At 37.6% G+C, this 19,848-nt stretch overlaps 1 protein-coding gene across 4 annotated transcripts in view; it reads left to right on the top strand.

Moving 5' to 3' along the window:
- The window catches only part of mboat2b (membrane bound O-acyltransferase domain containing 2b), a 142,522-nt gene that overhangs the window by 105,219 nt on the left and 17,455 nt on the right, over window positions 1-19,848 (top strand). For all 4 annotated transcript variants that reach the window (XM_059981935.1, XM_059981933.1, XM_059981936.1 and 1 more), the window contains 3 exons: window positions 10,748-10,931; window positions 14,661-14,853; window positions 19,584-19,687. In XM_059981935.1, coding sequence (XP_059837918.1) covers window positions 10,748-10,931; window positions 14,661-14,853; window positions 19,584-19,687 — 481 coding nt within the window. The remainder of the gene's footprint in view (window positions 1-10,747; window positions 10,932-14,660; window positions 14,854-19,583; window positions 19,688-19,848) is intronic.

Raw genomic sequence — 19,848 nt, 5'->3', positions numbered from 1 at the left:
TCTCCTAATCTGTCTAAATCCTTTTGCAGCCTCCTTTTGCAGTGCTTCCTCAACACTGCTTGACCTTCCACCTATCTTCCTATTGTTCACAAACTTGGTCTCACAGTTATCAATTCCATCATTCAAATCATTGACATAACATGTGAAAAAGCAGTCCCAACAACGACTCCTGTCAAACACCTCTAGTCACCATCAGCTAACCAGAAAAGGCCCCCTCTTTGCCTCCTGCTGATCAATCAATCTTCAATCCGTGTGAGTATCTTTTTTTTGTAATACAATGGGCTCTTGTTAAGCAGCATCAAATATGGCACTTTATCAAAGGTCTTACGAAAATCCAATTAAACAACATCCACCAACTCTCCTTTGCCTATCCTGCCAGTTATTACTTCATAAAATTCCAATAGCTTTGTCAGGCAAGATTTCTCTTTAAGGAAACCATGCTGACTTTTGTCTATTTTATCATGTGCCTTCAAGTACTCCAAAACTTCATCCTTAATAATGAATTGTAACATCTTCCCACCCACTGATGTCAGACTAATTAGCCTATAATTTCCTGTCTTTTGCCTCCCTCCCTTCTTGAAGAGTGGAATGACATTTGCACTTTTCCAGTTCTCGGGAACCATGCCCAAATCTAGTGATTCATGAAAGATCACTAATAATGCCTCCACCATCTCTTCAGCTACTTCTTTCAGAACCTTGGGGTATAGTCAATCTGGTCCAGGTGACTTGTGTATCTTCAGACCTTTCAGATTCCCAAGCAGCTTCTCCTCAGTAACAGCAATTACATGCACCTGCTCCCTGATTCTCAAATTTTTGGCATGCTGCTCATGTCTTCCATGGTGAAGACAGACACAAAATACTTATTATGTCCATCTGCCATTTCTTTGTCTCCCATTGGTACCTCTGTAGTATCATTTTCCAGAAGTCTGATATCAACTCTTGCCTCTCTTTTACTCCTTATATACCCGAGGGGGGAGAAAAACCTTTGGTATCCTCTTTAATGGTATCGGGTAGCTTACTTTCATGTTTCATCTTTTCTCTCCTTATTGTTTTTAAGTTGCCTTTGGTTGGATTTTAAAAGCTTCCCAATCTCCTAACTTCCCACAAAATGCTGGAGGAAGTCATGCAGCATCTATGGGGAAAAGTACAGTCAACGTTACTCATCTACATCCCGCTGTATTATTTGGAAGTCCTTTACAATGTCTACAGCTCTACCAATCTTGGTATCAGCTGCAAATTGCTGATCCACCCTTCTACATTTTCATCCAAATCATTAAGGCATATCACAGAAAACAAAGGTCCACACACTGATCCATGTGGAACGCCACTAGTCACAGCCCAGAATAACAGCCTTCTCTCTGTCTTCTGAACGAACATGTTCTGAATCCAAACTTGCAGTTCACCCTGCATCCCCTGCATCTTTATCCTCTGAATCAACATACCATAATGGGCATTATCAAATACCTGCAGATGATCTCCACTGCTTTGCCTTCATCAAGATCCTTTGTCACCTTCTCAAAAAAAATTCAATCAATTCTGTAAGGCACAATCTGCCCAGAACAAAACGATGCTGACAGTCCTTAAACAGGCCATGCCTTTCGAAAGTTCATAAATTTTATACCTCATTGCCTCCAGAACGGTTTCTACTGACAGGAAATAGGGCAAAAGCAGGTTACTGGTACCTTTAAAACCTGTCGCTTCAGGTAGTTGGGGCTTGTCAGCAGTGATTGGTCATGCAGGCAATGGAAAGTTCATATCTCAAACCTCTGCTGCCTTGCAGCTATACCCAATCACGGGAAGGCTTTTGGAGTAAATCCCAAGGAAAAATCAAGAGCTGGAGACCCTAAGGCAGTCCTACACTAAGTTCAGTGCTGACTGGCAACTCTTGCAACGCTGCTGGTGTCAAACTGTATCAGTCTCTGCTGTTCCTTTGGGCTCATCACCTGCATCGAGAAGGAGAGCCTGCTGCATGAGCAATAGCTTGCTCTCCATATTGTACTGCCCTGGGTTGCATATCACATAGATAGCTGGGAGGCAACATCCATGATTGACTCTGACCAACAGAGGGCCTCAAGTATAAAATTCTTTGTGACACTCCTTGATCCTGTTTGCCAAGGACATTTGATGACTCATTTTGGCCTTCCTAATCACCTGCTTCAGCACCTTGCTGCTTATGTTCTATAAAGGTCCAGTCTGGTTTTAGATTTAAACTTTACTGTGCTTCCTTCTCCTTCCTGATTAAATTTAGGACTTCTCGGGTCAACCGAGATTCCCTTCCCTTATGCCTTACTGGAAAAGATCCTGAACTCTGATCAGCTGATGTTTTTTTAGAAAAAGCTCCCATACAGTGCTGGGCAAAAGTCTTGAGCACATGTAAAAAAAATTCTGTAAAGCGAAGATGCAGATGAAGTGAAAAGTTTCTAAGTATCAACAAAAATTACAATAAAGAGCAGTAAACAGTGAAAAACTAAATCAAATTAATATGTTGTGTGACCATACTTTGCCTTTAAAACTGCATCAATTCTCTTAAGTACACTATTGTGCAGTTTTACAAGAAAATCGACTGGTAGGTTGTTCCAAGCATCTTGGTGAACTTGCCACAGGTCTTCTACTGACTTCACTTGTCCTGCTTGCTTCTGTCTTTCCAAGTAATCCCAGACAGCTTCCATGATGTTGAGATCAGGGCTCTGTGGGGGCCATATCATCTGTGGCAGTACTCCTTCTTGTTCTTTTTGCTGAAGATAGTTCTTTATGGCCTTGGCCATGTTTTTTAAGGTCAGTGTCCTGCTGCAGATTGAAGTTGGTCCTGATTGTATTGCTTGATGGATGAGAATCTGCTTGCACCTCTTAGCATTTGAGTATTCCATTAATTCTGATGAGATCCATGTAGCACTCGCCAGCTCTTCTATGGACAAACTACCTCCTGTTTGAGCCAAAAATTTCAAATTTTAGAAACACAGAAAGCCTACAGCACAATACAGGCCATTGGGCCCACAAAGCTGTGCCGAACATGTCCTTACCTTAGAAATTACCTAGGCTTACCCATAGCCTTCTATTTTTCTAAGATCCATATACCTATCCAGAAGTCTCTTAAACGACCCTACCGTATCCGCTTTCACCACCGTTGCCGGCAGCCCATTCCACGCATTCACCACTCTGTGTAAAAGAAAAACAACAACTTAATCCTGACATCTTCTCTGTACCTACTTCCAAGCACCTTAAGACTGTGCCCTCTTGTGTTAGACATTTCAGCCCTGGGAAAAGCTTCTGACTATCCACATGATCAATGCCTCTCATCATCTTGTAGACCCTAAATTTTGACTCGTCAGTCCAGAGCATTTGCTGCCATTGTTCAGCAGCCCAGTCCTTGTGTCTTGTGTGCAGGTGAGTCTCTTGGGTTTGTTTCCACTTCAGAGGAATGGCTTTTTGGCAACAACTGTTCCATGAGGACTACCTTTGACAAGACTTCACTGGAGCATAGAGGGGTGTACTTGAGTTACAGTGATTTCCGAGAGTTCAGAGCTGATATTAGTGCTGGATTACTTCTGGTTTGGAAGGAATGTCATTTTGATGTATCTTTCATCCACTGCACTGTTTCCATGAGTGACCACTGTGTTTCTAGTCCTCAACCTTGTCTAACCCTTTGTGTTTCTTCAGAAGAGCTTAGACAGCACATCTTGAAACTCCTGTCTGCCATGAAATTTCTGCTTGGGAGAGACCTTGCTGATGCAGGATGACCACCTTGTGTCTTGTTACTATGCTCACTCTTGTCATAGTGTAAGAATTGATGATTTGAAGGCTAAACTGTCACATCTGCCACACCCTCACCTTTTAGTTCATCCAGTTTGATTCCTTCTACACCCATTTCTGTTTCAGTTCATTCAACTCATAATGCCATTGATCATCAGCACCCGTTTCTTATCTTTGTTTAATCATGCACTGGACTATATACCTACAAAATAATCAAGATGTTAATTGAAAAGTAAATAGGAATGGGAAGTGGAGTTAAAATGGATGGCCACTGGGAGATCCCCCTTCTTTCGCGGATGGAGTGTAGGTGCTCGGCACAACAGTCTCCCAATCTATGTCAGGTTCACTAATAAACAGGATGTACATTGGGAGCACTGGATACAGTATATGACTCCACTGTTGGGGTCCTGCTTCCCATTCCCATTCCAATATGTCAATCCATGAGCTGCTGTTGCGATGAGGCCACATTCAGCTTGGAAGAACAACACCTTTTATTCATTTGAGTAGCCTCCCACCTGCTGGCATAAACATCGATTTCACGAACTTGCGGTAATTGCCCCCCCCCCCCATTTCACCATTCCCCATCCCCTTTTTCCTCTTTCACTTTATCTCCTTGCCTTGCATTTTGCCTCTCTCTGGTGGTCCTACCCACTTTTTTTTTCTTCCATGGCCATCTGTTCTCTATCAGACTCTCCCTTCTCCAGCCCTGTACCTCTTTCACCAATCAACTTCCCAGCTCTTACTTCATCCCTCACTCTCCTGGTTTCACCTATCACCTTGTGGTTTTCTCTCCCCCCCCCCCCCACCTTTTAACTCTACTCCTCACCTTTTTCTCTCACATCCTGCTGAAAGGTCTCGGCCCGAAACATCGACTGTACTTTTTTCCATCGACGCTGCCTGGCCTGCTGAGTTCCTCCAGCATTTTGTGCCTATTACTTAATGTGTTATTTTCTTTAACAGAATGCAAAATATTCTGTATAATTTTTTTTGCAAAATGGATGTTTGGAAATCTAAAATTTGCTCTTTTCTATTAACACATTAATCCAGAAGACAAACATAAAACATCTAAAACAAAATTTATATAAAATGTCTACAGTACTATATGTCAGGCATGGATAGCAGCTGCGAACAAATAAATAACCCTTACATCCTTCAGTTGTAATTCGTACAGTAGAACCGGGAGGCTTGTTGGTGCTACTTAGGGGGAGTCAAACTAGAATGACAGTGGGATGGAAACTACAGCAACAGGTTGAGGATTGGTAGAGTTGAGGGAAAGAAATATAGTATGACAAGTAAGATTGAAAGCAAGGACTGTAAGGGACAGGCTAATAAATATGGTGAGACTGATGGGCTGAATAATTTTATTTCAACTCTAAGAGTATTACAGGTAAGGAGGATTATCTTAGAGCTTGGAGCTAAACACGGAATTACAAAGATTTGGTTGTGTGAGGGATGGGACTGGCAGTTCTGTGGTTGTTTTAGACATCTTTTTATTTTTTTGCTTTTAGTTTATGGGCCGACTTTAAATTATTAATATTGTTGAGGTGTCATGTTCTCCGGTTGCTCCTGAATCATTTTTCCTTCTTTCTGATTTATGGGTTTTGTGTCTTTTTAACCTTTTATGATATACACAATTAGTATTGACATGATGGATAAGTCTGTTAACTTTATCTCTTGGAATACTAATGGTTTAAATCATCCGATTAAACGTAAAAAAATATTTAAAGTATTCCATAGACTAAATGCTAATATTATTTTTGCACAGGAGACCCATATTAGGAGGGAGGATAATCAACGCTTTTTTAGGTTCTGGAAAGGTCAACAATTCCACTCGAATTCTACCGCCAAAATTAGGGGTGTGTCTATTTTTATAGACCCTTCAATTTCGTTTACACATCATGAAATTATTTCTGATCCACAGGGCAGATTTTTGTTGATAACTGGTTCACTTTTTAATCGAAAAGTGGTTTTAGTTAATATTTATGCTCCAAACTTTGACTACCCTGAATTTTTTAAACATTTATTTACTTCCCTTCCTAATCTAAATGAATATATGTTGATAATGGGTGGAGATTTCAATTGTTTGAATCCTTCAATGGATAGATCTAAACCTATTCGAATTCTTCCGAATAGATCAGCCTCACTTATTAATTCTTTTATGGTTGATTCGGGAATCATTGAAATATGGCAGTTTTTGAACCCTAAAGATAAAGAATTTTCGTTTTTTTTCACATGTATATCACAGTTATTCTGGAATTGATTATTTTCTTATTGATCATCGTTTATTAACAGATGTTATTCATTGTAAATATGATTCTATTGCTATTTTGGATCATGCACCTTTGAAGTTATCTATCAAGATTTCGGACTTTTCGAATAATACTAGATCTTGGAGACTTAACGTTACTTTGCTTCAAGATCCAGAATTCATCACCTACATAAAACAGCAAATTGACTTGTTTTTCTCAACAAACTATACAGAAGAGATTGACAGAGGAATACTTTGGGATTCTTTTAAGGCTTTTATCCGTGGACAAATTATCTCATATTCTGTCGGTAAAAGAAAACAACGATATTTAGATATTGCTTTATTAGTGGATAAAATTAAAGAAATTGATAAGATTTATTCCGTGACTCCTACCAAAGAACGTTATAAGAAAAGAGTTGAGCTTCAAATGGAGCATAGCTTATTATTATCTTCTTCAATTGAGAATCAATTAATTAGGACCAGGGCCCAATTTTATATCCATAGTGATCGAACTGGTAAATTATTAGCTAACCAATTAAAAGCCATTTCGACTAAGCGACAAATTATTAAAATTCGTAAACAAGACAGAAATCTGACTACTGATCATAAAGAAATCAATAACACTTTTCAAGATTTTTATAAATCTTTATATCAATCAGAATTTGACGGCGATCTGTCCATGATGGATAACTTTTTTAACAATTTGAATATTCCCAAACTGACAGATGAAGATCATAGCTTGTTTGATGCTCCTATCTCTCTGGCCGAAATAGGAGAGGCCATCTCATCAATGAACTCAGGGAAAGCTCCTGGTCCTGATGGTTTTATTATAGAATTTTTTTAAACTTTTTCTTCTTTGCTTTCCCCTTGGCTATGTGAAATTTTTAATGATGCATTTGTTAAGAAGAGATTACCTCAGTCTTTTTATGAAGCTACTATCTCTCTAATTCTTAAAAGGATAAGGATCCCACTCTATGTGCATCTTATCGCCCTATATCACTATTAAATGTAGATTCTAAGATTCTTACAAAAATTTTAGCTATTTGGTTAGAAAAGGTATTATCACAGATTATTTCAGAAGATCAAACTGGTTTTATTAGAAATCTGTATTCCTTTTTTAATATTAGAAAATTGATTAATATAATTTACACTTCATCACCCACAATTCCAGAATGTGTTATTTCACTAGATGCTGAAAAAGCCTTTGATAGAGTTGAATGGGTATACTTATTTAACACTTTGAGATATTTTAATTTTAGTCCTAATTTTATATCATGGATTAAACTAATATATCATAAACCTGTTGCTTCTGTTCTTACAAATAATTACAGATCTTCCTTTTTTCAATTATCTCGTGGTACGAGACAAGGTTGTCCCTTAAGTCCGTTATTGTTTAATATTGCATTAGAACCTTTAGCCATTGCTATTCATGAATCTCCTAATATTTTTGGTATCACCCGTAATGAGAAATTATACAAGTTATCACTCTATGCTGATGACTTGTTGTTATATATTTCTGATCCTGACAGGTCTATTCCTGCTATTTTATCCTTGTTGGCTCAATTTGGTAGTTTTTCTGGTAACAAACTAAACTTGGATAAGAGTGACTTATTCCCTTTAAAAGCGCAAACTTTATTGAATGAAAGGACGCCATTTAAAGTTGTTGATGATAACTATCTATTTAGGTATAAAAATTACTAAGAAATATAAAGGTTTATTTACATTGAATTTTCTACCTATGCTTTATCAAATTCAACAACTTACTACAAGATGGTCTCCCTTATCCTTATCATTAGTTGGTCGGATTAATGCTATTAAAATGATGATTCTACCGAAATTTTTATATTTATTTCAAGCTTTACCAATTTTTATTCCTAAATCTTTTTTTGATAACATTGATTCAAAAATTTCTTCATTTGTGTGGCAAAATAAAAATCCTAGGTTAAGTAAAAGGCAATTACAAAAACCTAAAAAAGATGGTGGTTTAGCTCTACCTAACCTTAGATTTTACTATTGGGCGAATAATATTCGTAACTTAATGTATTGGAAATCAGATTTGGATTCGCCATTGTGCCCACAGTGGGTAAATTTAGAATGCAATGAGGCACAGGGATATTCTCTATTCTCCGTTCTGGGTTCTTCTCTTTCTGCCGATTTAGTTAAATTTAATAAACAGATATCTAACCCTGTTGTCAAACATACATTACGAATTTGGTTTCAATTTCGTAAATTTTTTACTCTGAAAAGCTTTGTTCTTGATAGCCCTATTTTACTTAATTTTTTTTTCAAACCTTCTTTGACAGATCAAGCCTTTAGCATATGGAAAAGGAAAGGTATAAAATGTTTTCGTGATCTTTTCTTTGAAGGTAGTTTGATGTCTTTCGACCAACTTTCCAACAAATTTGAGTTACCTAAATCTAACTTTTTTAGATATTTACAAATTAGAAATTTTTTACATAAAATTCTACCATCCTTCCCCAATTCAACTTCAATGGACTTTTTAGGTATGATTTTTACCTTAAATCCCTATCAGAAGGGATTAGTGGCTTTTATTTATAATATGATTATGAAGATACAACCAGAAATATCAGGTAGAATTAAACAAGAATGGGAAAAAGAACTTCAATATAATATATCAATAGAAAAATGGGAAAAAATTTTACAAATGGTTAATTCTTCTTCTATATGTGCTAAACATGCTTTAATACAATTTAAAATTGTACATAGAGCTCATATGTCTAAAGATAAGCTTGCTCGATTCTATTCTCATATTAACCCTCAATGTGACAGATGTCATTCAGATGTGGCTTCATTGACCCACATGTTTTGGTCATGTCCCGCTTTACATAACTATTGGAAGGACATATTTGCTACCATTTCCTCAGTTTGGAATATCGATTTACAACCTCATTTTATTACTGCAATTTTTGGTATACCAAATGAAGATGATAATCAGTTTTCCCCTTCAATTAGACGAATGATTGCTTTTGTAACATTAATGGCCAGAAGGTCTATATTACAAAATTGGAAAGAAGTAAATCCTCCTACCACGTTCCAGTGGTTCTCTCAAACTATTTCTTTTCTGAGCTTGGAAAAAATTAGAAGCGCTATTTTTGCCTCATCAATTAAATTTGAAGAAACTTGGGGACCGTTCATTCGACATTTTCATATGAATTAATTTGGCCTCTTCCAGACCTTCTCTTTACTTATCCTTGTTCAGGTATGGAGTTCCGGAGTTTTTGGCACTATCATATACAAATAAACTGTTATTATTGCCCATGTTAGTTTAGTTTAGTATTTTTTTTATATTTTTTGCCTGTATTTTTATAATTTTTTCTTTTTCCTTTGATGATTATTTTTGTTTTTTCATATAATTATTATAGACTTGATTGACAATGTACTATGTTTATATGTTGATATTTTAATAGGATATTGTTATTCTACTACTAATTCAATTTCAAGTCTTATGCATTTATAACCTATTTATTATATTATGTTTCTTTTATATATGAAATTCAATAAAAAGATTGAAAAAGAAAGGTTGTTTTAGACATGATGCTGGAGGGAGGGAAGAGGTTTCAGGGTTGTACCACTGATAAGGAAGAATATCACAGTAGTATTCAGAGAGGACACATTCACAGAGAAAAATTGGATGGAGTTCCAAAATAAAAAATGGGCTGATGGGTTTATACTAAACCACCCCCCAATCCAATAGCCACCAAGAGGTGGAGGAACAGGTATGTTGACAGATTGTGGAAAGGTGGAGGAACAGCAGGGTTGTTAGAGTGGGGGACTTTAACTTCCCTAGTTTTGATGGTTTGTAACTCTACCTCCACAGTTTAACCTCCAATAAATTTGTAAAATTGATTTCCCTCCCAGTAAGTTTAACTGTCAGACAGCTAGCTGCTTGTTTCCTTTAATTAATCAAATGCTGCCCTTTAAAACCATATATTTCTCAATGGGGTATAACTTGGCAAACTTTTATGTATTTTTCCAAATGTCTATTATTGCTCTCTGTGCTAGATTTTAATGATTTCCCAGACTCTTCAGCTAGTTTTCCTTCATACCCATGTGCTTTTCATCATTTAAGCATAGGGCTCAATGTCATCAGAGAACTTAACTTGAAATTCTATCAAAAGAGCGCCCTAGCTAAAAGGATCATTTATCATAAAGTCACTAATCTTTTCTCATTATAGAACACACATTAGTCAGTTGAAGTACATATTGTTTCGGGAAAATGACCTGAATAAACTCCATGAAAATGTATTTGTCCAATCAATACATATTTCTTCCTCTTGATTGTCATGTTTACTTCATCGCATCCTCCTGTTATTCTTTTGTTTCATATTTTATCACTGCAGGAACGATTATCGTTTGGCCTTTAAACAAATTCTGCTGGCTTAGCTGTCCCTGATTATTACAGATTAGTCTGTCTCTCCATAAATCGCAAAGCTCACTTCATGTGGCACAAAGAGATTAGCACTGAAATTATAATTAAAAATATTTAACATTTTAATGAAACACAATAGTGGAGACTTTGCATTCTTAATATATTTTGTACAGTAATTCTTAAGCAGGAGGTTTTACTGACTGTACTTCCTTTCCACTCACTTTTTTGGGGAATTATTTTTATTCATCTGAAGCCACAAAAAATATTAATCCACCTGACACCAAAGTTGTTAGAAGTATTGTGAATGATGATGGGTATGTGCTTGCTGCAATTAATCTTTTCTGTGATCTGACTTTCAGGACCATGCCAAGTCTATTGGAATATTTAAGCTACAACTGTAATTTCATGGGTATCCTAGCCGGACCCTTGTACACATATAAAGACTACATTGCTTTCATTGAAGGCAGAACATTGCACAGGAAGAGTACTATAGTAAATGGAAAGGGGGATGAACCATATGATAATGCAGAACCTTCACCTGTGGTAAGATTTTTTTCTCAATGGCAATCTTGCTTAGTCCTGGAGTTAAGCTATTTTGAAACACAGGGATCTATTGAATTAATTTAACATTTAATGTTGCTCATTATATACCACAGAATATAATTTAGCCTAAATTAATTCTTCGGTTGATATCCTCCAGAAGCAGCACTATGGTTAACAATGTTTTGGGGAAGTGACATGTCTTGCAATTATATTAAAAATTTCAGATATGTACTATTCCACATTGTTTCCCACTTTTTCATGTTGGGATTTCTGTCACCATACTAGTTTGCTTTACTGCTGTTAATGGTAATCTAGTGATTACCAAAAATTTAAGACAAATTTTAAGTCATTAAGAATTGGGTTGGATTTAGACTGAATTGTCAATTGCCAATTACTTAATTTAATTTAAATTACCAGACATTTTAAAACTGAGCTAATTGAATAATTTGACATAATTTTCAACATCTAAGTACTGAGGATTTTTTCATGGCCAAGAGGCAACACAGCAATCTGTACTTGAATTTAAAGGCATCGGAAACATTGGAGATCACCTTGATGAAATTCTGCTTTGAAGCTAATTTAATTGTTTTTGGATCCCAGAAGAAAGCAAAATAAATTAAATTTGAGCTGTTGCTACATAGAAAAGTTATTATACGGATGTGATCTGCCTAAGTTAGCTGTGAACTGTAGTGAATGATAACCTACAAGCAGACCACAAGGTACTGACACCTGAGAAAATGACTGTAGAAGTTTCAAAAGGGAATGAAAACATTATTTTGTGCAGATAGCAGGGGGTAATGGTAAGGAGCACAGTTGGAATGCTCAACCCAATAACTACAAACTTGGCAGTTTAACCTTGGTTGTGAGGAATGTTCTGGAAATGATAATCACTCAAACTAAAACTGTGAGTCAATCTGTGAAAGCCTGCGGGAGTTGTTAAAAGTTAATAGAACACAATTATTTATTTAGAATTTTGTGATGAAGTACCAGAAAGGCTGATGTATACTTTAAAAAAGATTTGATAAGCTGCCACTTAACAGACTAGGTATCTTAAATGTTTAAAACAGGAAATAGAAAAGGCGTGTCAAATGGACAATGTTATGATGGTCATGGGGGATTTTAACATGCAGGTTGATTGGGGAAAATCAGGTTGGTATTGGATCTCAAGAAAGTGAGTTTGTTGAATGCCTACGAGATGGCTTTTTAGAGCAGTTTGTCATTGAGCCTACTAGGGAATCAACAAAACTCAATTGGGTGTTATGTAATGAACCAGAAGCAATGAGGGAGCTTAAGGTAAAAGAGTTCTTAGGAGCCAGTGATTACAGTATGATTGAGTTCAACTTGAAATTTGATAGAGAGAAAGTAAAGTCTGATGTAGCAGTTATTTTTTGTGGAGTAAAGGAAATTATAGTGGTATGAGAGAGGAGTTGGCCAAAATAAATTGGAAGGAGATGCTGGCAGGGATGACAGCAGAGCAGCAATGGTGTGAGCTTCTGGGGAAAAAAGGAGGAAGGTGCAGGACAGATGAATTCCCAAAACGAAGAAATAGTCTAATGGCAAAATACTACAACCATGGCTGACAGGGAAAGTCAAAGCTAATGTCAAAACAAAAGAGAGGGCATACAACAAAGCAAAATTAGTGGGAAGATGGCAGCTTGGGAAGCTTTTAAAAACCTATGGAGAGAAACTAAAAGAATCATAAGAAGGGGAAAGATGAAATATGAAAGCAAGGTAGTAAACAATATCAAAGTGGACAGTTAAAGCTTTCTCAACTATATAAAAATAAAAGAGAAAGGAGAGTAGATATAGGACTGCTAGAAGAAGAGGCTGGAGAAATAAGGGGCAAGGAGATGGCAGATGAACTAATGAGTATTTTGTATTAGTCTTCACTGTGGAAGACACTAACAGTGTACTAGACATTGTTGTATATGAGGGAAGAGAAGTGAGTGCAGTTACTATTACAAGGGAGAAGGAGCTCAAAAAGCTGAAAGACCTAAGGGTACATAAGTCACCCAGACCAGATGAACTGTACACTAGGGCTCTGAAAGATGTAGCGTTGGAGATTGTGGAACCATTAACCAAGGACCTGTAAAAAAAAATCATGAGTATTGCAAATGTCACTCCACTCTTTAAGAAAGGAGGAAGGCAGCAGAAAGGAAATTATAGACCAGTTAGCCTGACCTCAATGGCTGGGAAGATGCTGAAGGCAATTGTTAAGGATGATGTTATAGATGATGGTGACACAGGACAAGATGCAAAACAAGCCAGGTAACATGGGCTAAGTCACCACAGAGACTTGAATTCAAGCTGGCAGACCAGGCAGATGTTGTCACTTAGCATATCAAACATGGTCACAGGTATAGGTAATCAAGAGCTTTTTATGCATTTGTGTACTCAGAGACAGCCCAAACAGCAAAAATTTTGGGTACCTGACTTTCTGTCTTCAGAAGTTTTTAGTTACTTTGTGACAAAGGTGTTTGATTAGTCAGAGGTGTCTCTCACTGTAGATATACAATTCAAAGGGAAGCATTGTCAAAGCAAAATATTGAAGTGGACAATGTCATTTTAATGATTGAAATTGTATTGAATCACCTGATGTTGCTGTTGATCTTAAGGGTATAAAAATGTGATGTACTTTTGAGTTTGTGAGTCTCCACTGAGAGTGTTGCCAGAATGACGCCAGCTTGTTGTGATGAATAAAGTCTTCTATAGTGTCTCTCCAGTGACTTTAATCACAGTCTCAACAGTTCTCAATAGAACAGAGGGTTATTAAGGGTATTAAAAGAGGTATTTAAAATAATGAGTATGGGCAGAGTGCATATACACTAACTCTTCCCATTGGTGTTGAAATTAAGAACAAGGAGTAACAGAAAGAATATAATTGGTGAAATGAATCAAAAGAGACATAAGGGAAAAACTTATTTTACAAGTGTACAGGATCTGGATTACATCAGAGGTGGCGGTAATGGAGATGCACAGAAATATCGAAACAGAAAAACTACAGCAATAGAGAGAGGAAGGATGAATGGGATCAGCCAGGTTACACTTGTATAGAGCTGGCAAGACTCCTTCCATAGTGCAACCATCATGTGGTACTGCAAAAACAGTAGAGTTTTTCTTGAGTTTTTCTCTTTGCATGATAATCTTACAGCAAGGAAGATAATATACAAAACAAGCAAAATTATTATTTTCAAGCAAGCAAATATTGGTAAGTATTGCACAAAACAACAGAGACACTCAGCAGGTCAGAGAGCATCTGTGGAAAGAAAGGAAAGTCCGCATTTCAGGTGTAGACTTCAGCTGTCTGACCTGCTTCATTCCTTTGTTGTCTTGTGTGTTGTTCCAGATTCCAGTATCCATAGTCTCCTGTGTCTCTAAATTTTGGTAAGTTGTCTTTGTGCAGAAATAGATAGAAAATTCTACAAAGAGTTTTGTTACCCAGTTTTTGCATTTTCCCCCATACTTGTTTCCATTCTGAACAATCCTACCACTTCCTTTACTTGCCAGTGTTGAATTAAGCAACTTTCATGTGCCTTGGCAATACAGTAATTCAGAAGAATTATGAAATATTTTGAAATCAACAACTTTTAATTAAAAGTTATATACGACAACAAGAAATATAGTAAGCATAAATGATGAACTAGGAAAATATTTTCAGTAAACCTGAGGTATTTGTTATTTTAGTTTCATAACGTTTCAATGTTTAAATTCCTTCTGCTTGCTTTTCAGCCAGCTGTACTGTGTAAGCTTCTCGTTTGCGGGATTTCTTTGGCTTTTCACCTGACGGTCACAAATATGTTCCCTGTTGCATACAATATTGATGAAACATTTGTGACTACAGCTAGCTTGCTTAGCCGAGTGTTCTACCTTTATTTTTCATTAATGGCTGCCCGGCCAAAATACTACTTTATTTGGAGTCTTGGTGAGTATTCAAATGCTTTTTGACTAAAGCAGAAGCATTGACCAAATATTATAAGCATTTGAAACTTTATTATTTCTACTTATCAAATGGCTTGGAATTGCATGTTAATGTTTTAATTTGTCAGCAAGTACAATGATAAGTTCAAGTGGTTCAAAACATGAATTCGATTTAATTTGTATTTTTCACCATCTGAATTCATGTATAATTCCTAGAGATTGATATCAGTTGTAATGAGTGAATAAAGAAACTGTATACTTAAAAGCTGAGCTATGATTGAATGCATATTTACAGTAAATAAAGTGGAACCCTATAACAAGATCGTAAGAGAGAAGCAGTTTGGTAATATCATGAGCAATTGCAAATTCCTGTACTGGTATTTTTAGCTACTTAAAAATAAACTCAATTGATCATAAACACAAGAGATTCTGCAGATACTGGAAATCTTCAGCATCATATACAAAATGCTGGAGGAACTCAGCAAGTCAGGTAATATCTATGGAGGGGAGTAAACAGTCAATGTTTCAAGCCAAGACCCTTCAGCAGAACTGGAAAAGAAGGGGAATTGTGCTTGAAGGTGGGGGAGGGGAGGATGTGTGGGAGAGGGTGGATGAAGTTAGATGTAGGGAGATGATAGGTGTAAGAGGTAAAGGGCTGAAGAAGATGGAATCTGATAGGGGAGGACAGTTGACCATGGATGAAAGGGAAGGTGGGGACACCAGAGGGAGGTGATAGGCAGGTTTGCAGTAGAGAAAGGGTTCAGAAACCAGAAAGGGGAATGATTTTTTTTTAAAAGGGAAGGGGAAGAAATAGAAAAAAGATGCTCATGCCATCAGGTTAGAGGCTGCCCAGCTGAAACATAAGGTGTTGCTGTTACAATCTGAGTGTGCCTCGCCATGGTAGTAGATGAGGCTATGGATTGACATGTCAGAATGGGAAGTTGAATTGAAGTGTGTGGCCACTGGGAAATCCAGCCTTTTGTTGCACAATGAACAAGGCGCTCGACGAAGTGGTCCCCCAGTCTATGTTGGGGGTACTGGATAGAATAGATAACCCCGACGGACTCACAGGTGAAGCACCAGCTCACCTGGAAGGACTGTTTGGGGACCTGAATGATGGTGAAGGTGGAAGTGTTATCGGTAAGGAGGGATGAGTGGACAAGGGAGTCACATAGGGGCGATCCCTATGGAAAGTATGGTGTGAGGGAGAAGGAAAGATGTGTCTAGATCCCTTTGGAAATGGTGGGCATTGCAGAAGATGATGTGCTGGATACAGTGGCTTGTGGGGTGGTATGTAAGGACATGGGGAACGCTATCCCTGTCATGTCATTGGGAGAATTGGTGAGAGCAGATTGTAGAAAATAGAGAAGATGAGAATAGAGAGCAGCCTTGACGATGGTGGAAGGGAAAACCCGTTCGTTGTAAAAGGAGGATATTCCAGAATGGAAGTTCACATCCTGAGAACAGATACAAAGGAACTGAGAGAACAGAATAGCACCTTTACAAGTGACACGGGGGAAGAAATATAGTCAAGATAACTGAGAGTCAGTAGGTTTGTAAAAGATATTGGTAGATAGTTTGTCTTCAGAGATGGAGACAGAGCAACTATACTTTATTAGGAGCTTGAAGAGCTTTGGCATGTTAACAAATACTCACAAACACCAATAGATCCATAGAGAGCATTCTAACAGGCTGCATCACTGTCTGGTATGGGGAGGAGGGTGGGTGTTACTGCACAGGACTGAAATAAGCTGCAGAGGGTTGTAAATTTAGTCGGCTCCATCTTGGGTACTAGCCTACAAAGTACCCAGGACATCTTCAAGGAGTGGTGTCTCAGAAAGGCAGCGTCCATTATTAAGGACATCCAGCACCCAGGGCATGCCCTTTTCTCACTGTTACCATCAGGTAGGAGGTGCAAAAGCCTAAAGGCACACACTTAGCGATTCAGGAACAGCTTCTTCCCCTCTGCCATCCGATTCCTAAATGGACATTGAACCTGTGAACATTATCTCACATTTTTAATATATATTATTTCTGTGTTTTTTGCATGACTTTTAATCTATTCAATATAAGTATACTGTAAATGATTTACGTTTTTCTCCTGTTCTATATTATGTATTGCATTGAACTGCTGCTGCTAAGTTAACAAATTTCACGACACACCGGTGATAATAAACCTGATTCTGATTGTGTCAGAGTTGGTCAAAGTAAATTTGAGGGCAAGGTGGATGCTACTGTTGTTCTCAGGAGATGACGTACATTAGCAATATACAATGGCACAGGTGTAACTTTGTCAGGAAATCTAGTTGCAAGAAAGGTAATGCATTGCTCTGTGTGCATGTGTGGGTGCATTTGCCTTATTCTTGTATCCCTCCCCTTATTTGTTTCCTTACAGCGCCATACTCTGTACCTTGTCTTTAAACAACATTTTCCATCTGAAATTTCAGTTTCCTATATGGTCCAAGATCTTACTCTTATTAGTGCTATCTCCATACTGATGTCCTGGCTAACCCCTCATTTTGCAACTGTCATACCCTGGTTCTATATCTTCCAGCCAGAGAAAAACTCAAATGTGCAGAATCTTATGAATTCCGTACGTTTCAGTGAGGTAATCTGGAGAAGCTAGTGGGATGATTTTCCTTTCGTAAGAGTTGTAGTAGCTGTGATTTGGGTTTATTTAGATACTGTGAAGAGCAAGAAACCAAAAACCTAAGTATTTATGTGGAAGGAACAATAAATACATGGTTTCAGTGGAGTATTTTGTATGGTTATAGAAGTCGAGTTTTTTTTTATTGAAGCATTTATGATTCATTTGATAGGACTGAAGGGAGAGAACAGTAGATGGGACTCAGGAAGCTTAATCAACAGCACTTCTAGTTGGTAAAATTTTGAGGAAAGAGATCCTGAGGGCAATACGAATTTAGAAGTAGCATGAATAGAGATGGGTCAGAAGCTGGAGAACAACGTGGGATCAGGGCAAGCGTGGGGGAGTCTTGGGCTTGTTCAACATGTTGGATGGGCTGATATGTTCAATTTTGCCTTCATTGCTCCTGTGGTGGTAGGTGATAATACAACAGCAGTGTGGGAACTGTAGTTATCAAATATTTAAATAGCTTTATCTTTCAATCCTGATGTCTGCTTGAGAGGTCCAAATCAATTGTCTCTTAGTGTCCACTTTTGTATTTACATTTGGTGGTTGGTTTATTATTGTCACGTGCTGTGTTACAGCAAAAAAAAAATTTAAGCATTTCTTCCTTACAGATAATTTTATTTCATCAGTACAAGGGAAAAGCAATACAGTACTGAGTCTTTTTTGCACAATTGGGAAGTCAAAAACTAGAGGGCATAGAATTCTAACTTCAGGGGAACTTTATCTCACAGAAATAATTGTGAATATCTATATAACCATATAACAATTACAGCATGGAAACAGGCCATCTCGGCCCTTCTGGTCCATGCCGAACGCTTACTCTCACCTGGTCCCACTGGCCTGCACTCAGCCCATAACCCTCCATTCCTTTCCTGTCCATATACCTATCCAATGATTTTTTTAATGACAAAATCGAACCTGCCTCTACCACGTCTACTGAAAGCTCATTCCACACAGCTACCACTCTCTTGAGTAAAGAAATTCCCCCATGTGTTACCTTAAACATTTGCCCCCTAACTCTCAACTCATGTCCTCTTGTTTGAATCTCTCCTATTTTCAATGGAAAAAGCATTCCACATCAACTCTATCTATCCCCCTCATAATTTTAAATAACTCTATCAAGTCCCCCATCAACCTTCTATGCTCCAAAGAATAACGACCTAACTTGTTCAACCTTTCTCTGTAACTTAGGTGCTGAAACCCAGGTAACATTCTAGTAAATGTCCTCTGTACTCTCTCTGAATTGTTGACATCTTTCCTATAAGTCGGTGACCAGAACTGTACACAGTACTCCAAATTTGGCCTCACCAATGCTTTGTACAATTTTAATATTACATCCCAACTCCTATACTCAATGCTCTGATTTATAAAGGCCAGCATACAAAAAGCTTTCTTCACCACCCTATCCACATGAGATTCCATCTTAAGGGAACTATGCACCATTATTCCTAGATCACTCTGTTCTACTGCATTCTTTAATGCCCTACCATTTACCATGTATGTCCTATTTGGATTATTCCTACCAAAGTGTAGCACCTCACACTTATCAGCATTAAACTCCATCTGCCATCTTTCAGCCCACTCTTCTAACTGGACTAAATCTCTCAGCAAGCTTTGAAAACCTACTTCATTATCCACAACACCACATACCTTAGTATCATCTGCATACTTACTAATCCACTTTACTACCCCACCATCTAAATCATTAATGTAAATGACAAACAACATTAGACCCAGTACAGATCCCTGAGGCACACCACTAGTCCCCGGCCTCCAACCTGACAAACAGTTATCCACCACTACTCTCTGGCATCTCCCATCCAGCCACTGTTGAATCCGTTTTACTACTTCAATATTAATACCTAACGATTGAACATTCCTAACTAACCTTCCGTGTGGAACCTTGTCAAAGGCCTTACTGAAGTCCATATAGACAACATCCACTGCTTTACTCTCGTCAATTTTCCTAGTAACCTCTTCAAAAAATTCAATAAGATTTGTCAAACATGACCTTCCATGACCTTTTGTGAGTAAACAGTGAAGAAAACCTAATAACTACACTCATTAAATTTTATTTTCAATAGCTGACGCTATCAACAATGCTGCAGGATTTGGCTTCAACGGTTATGATGAGCAAGGCAATGCACGTTGGGACTTGATTTCAAATTTAAATATTGTGAACATTGAGGTGAGAATTTTTCTTTAACTTGATGACAACTACACTGATGTGACACCATCCCCAGTTCTAGTTTCTCTAAGGAATGCAATGCTTGTAGCCTAGAGACCGTATCCAATGGGATCTTTACATTTTTCTAAGATATTCAAGCACAGGATGAGGATAAAATCTAA

This window comes from Hypanus sabinus, chromosome 10 (genome assembly GCF_030144855.1).
Source record: "Hypanus sabinus isolate sHypSab1 chromosome 10, sHypSab1.hap1, whole genome shotgun sequence".
Taxonomy (NCBI): Eukaryota; Metazoa; Chordata; class Chondrichthyes; order Myliobatiformes; family Dasyatidae; genus Hypanus; species Hypanus sabinus.
The sequence above is the reverse complement of the archived record's forward strand: the minus strand, read 5'-3'. Positions and strand labels throughout refer to the sequence as shown.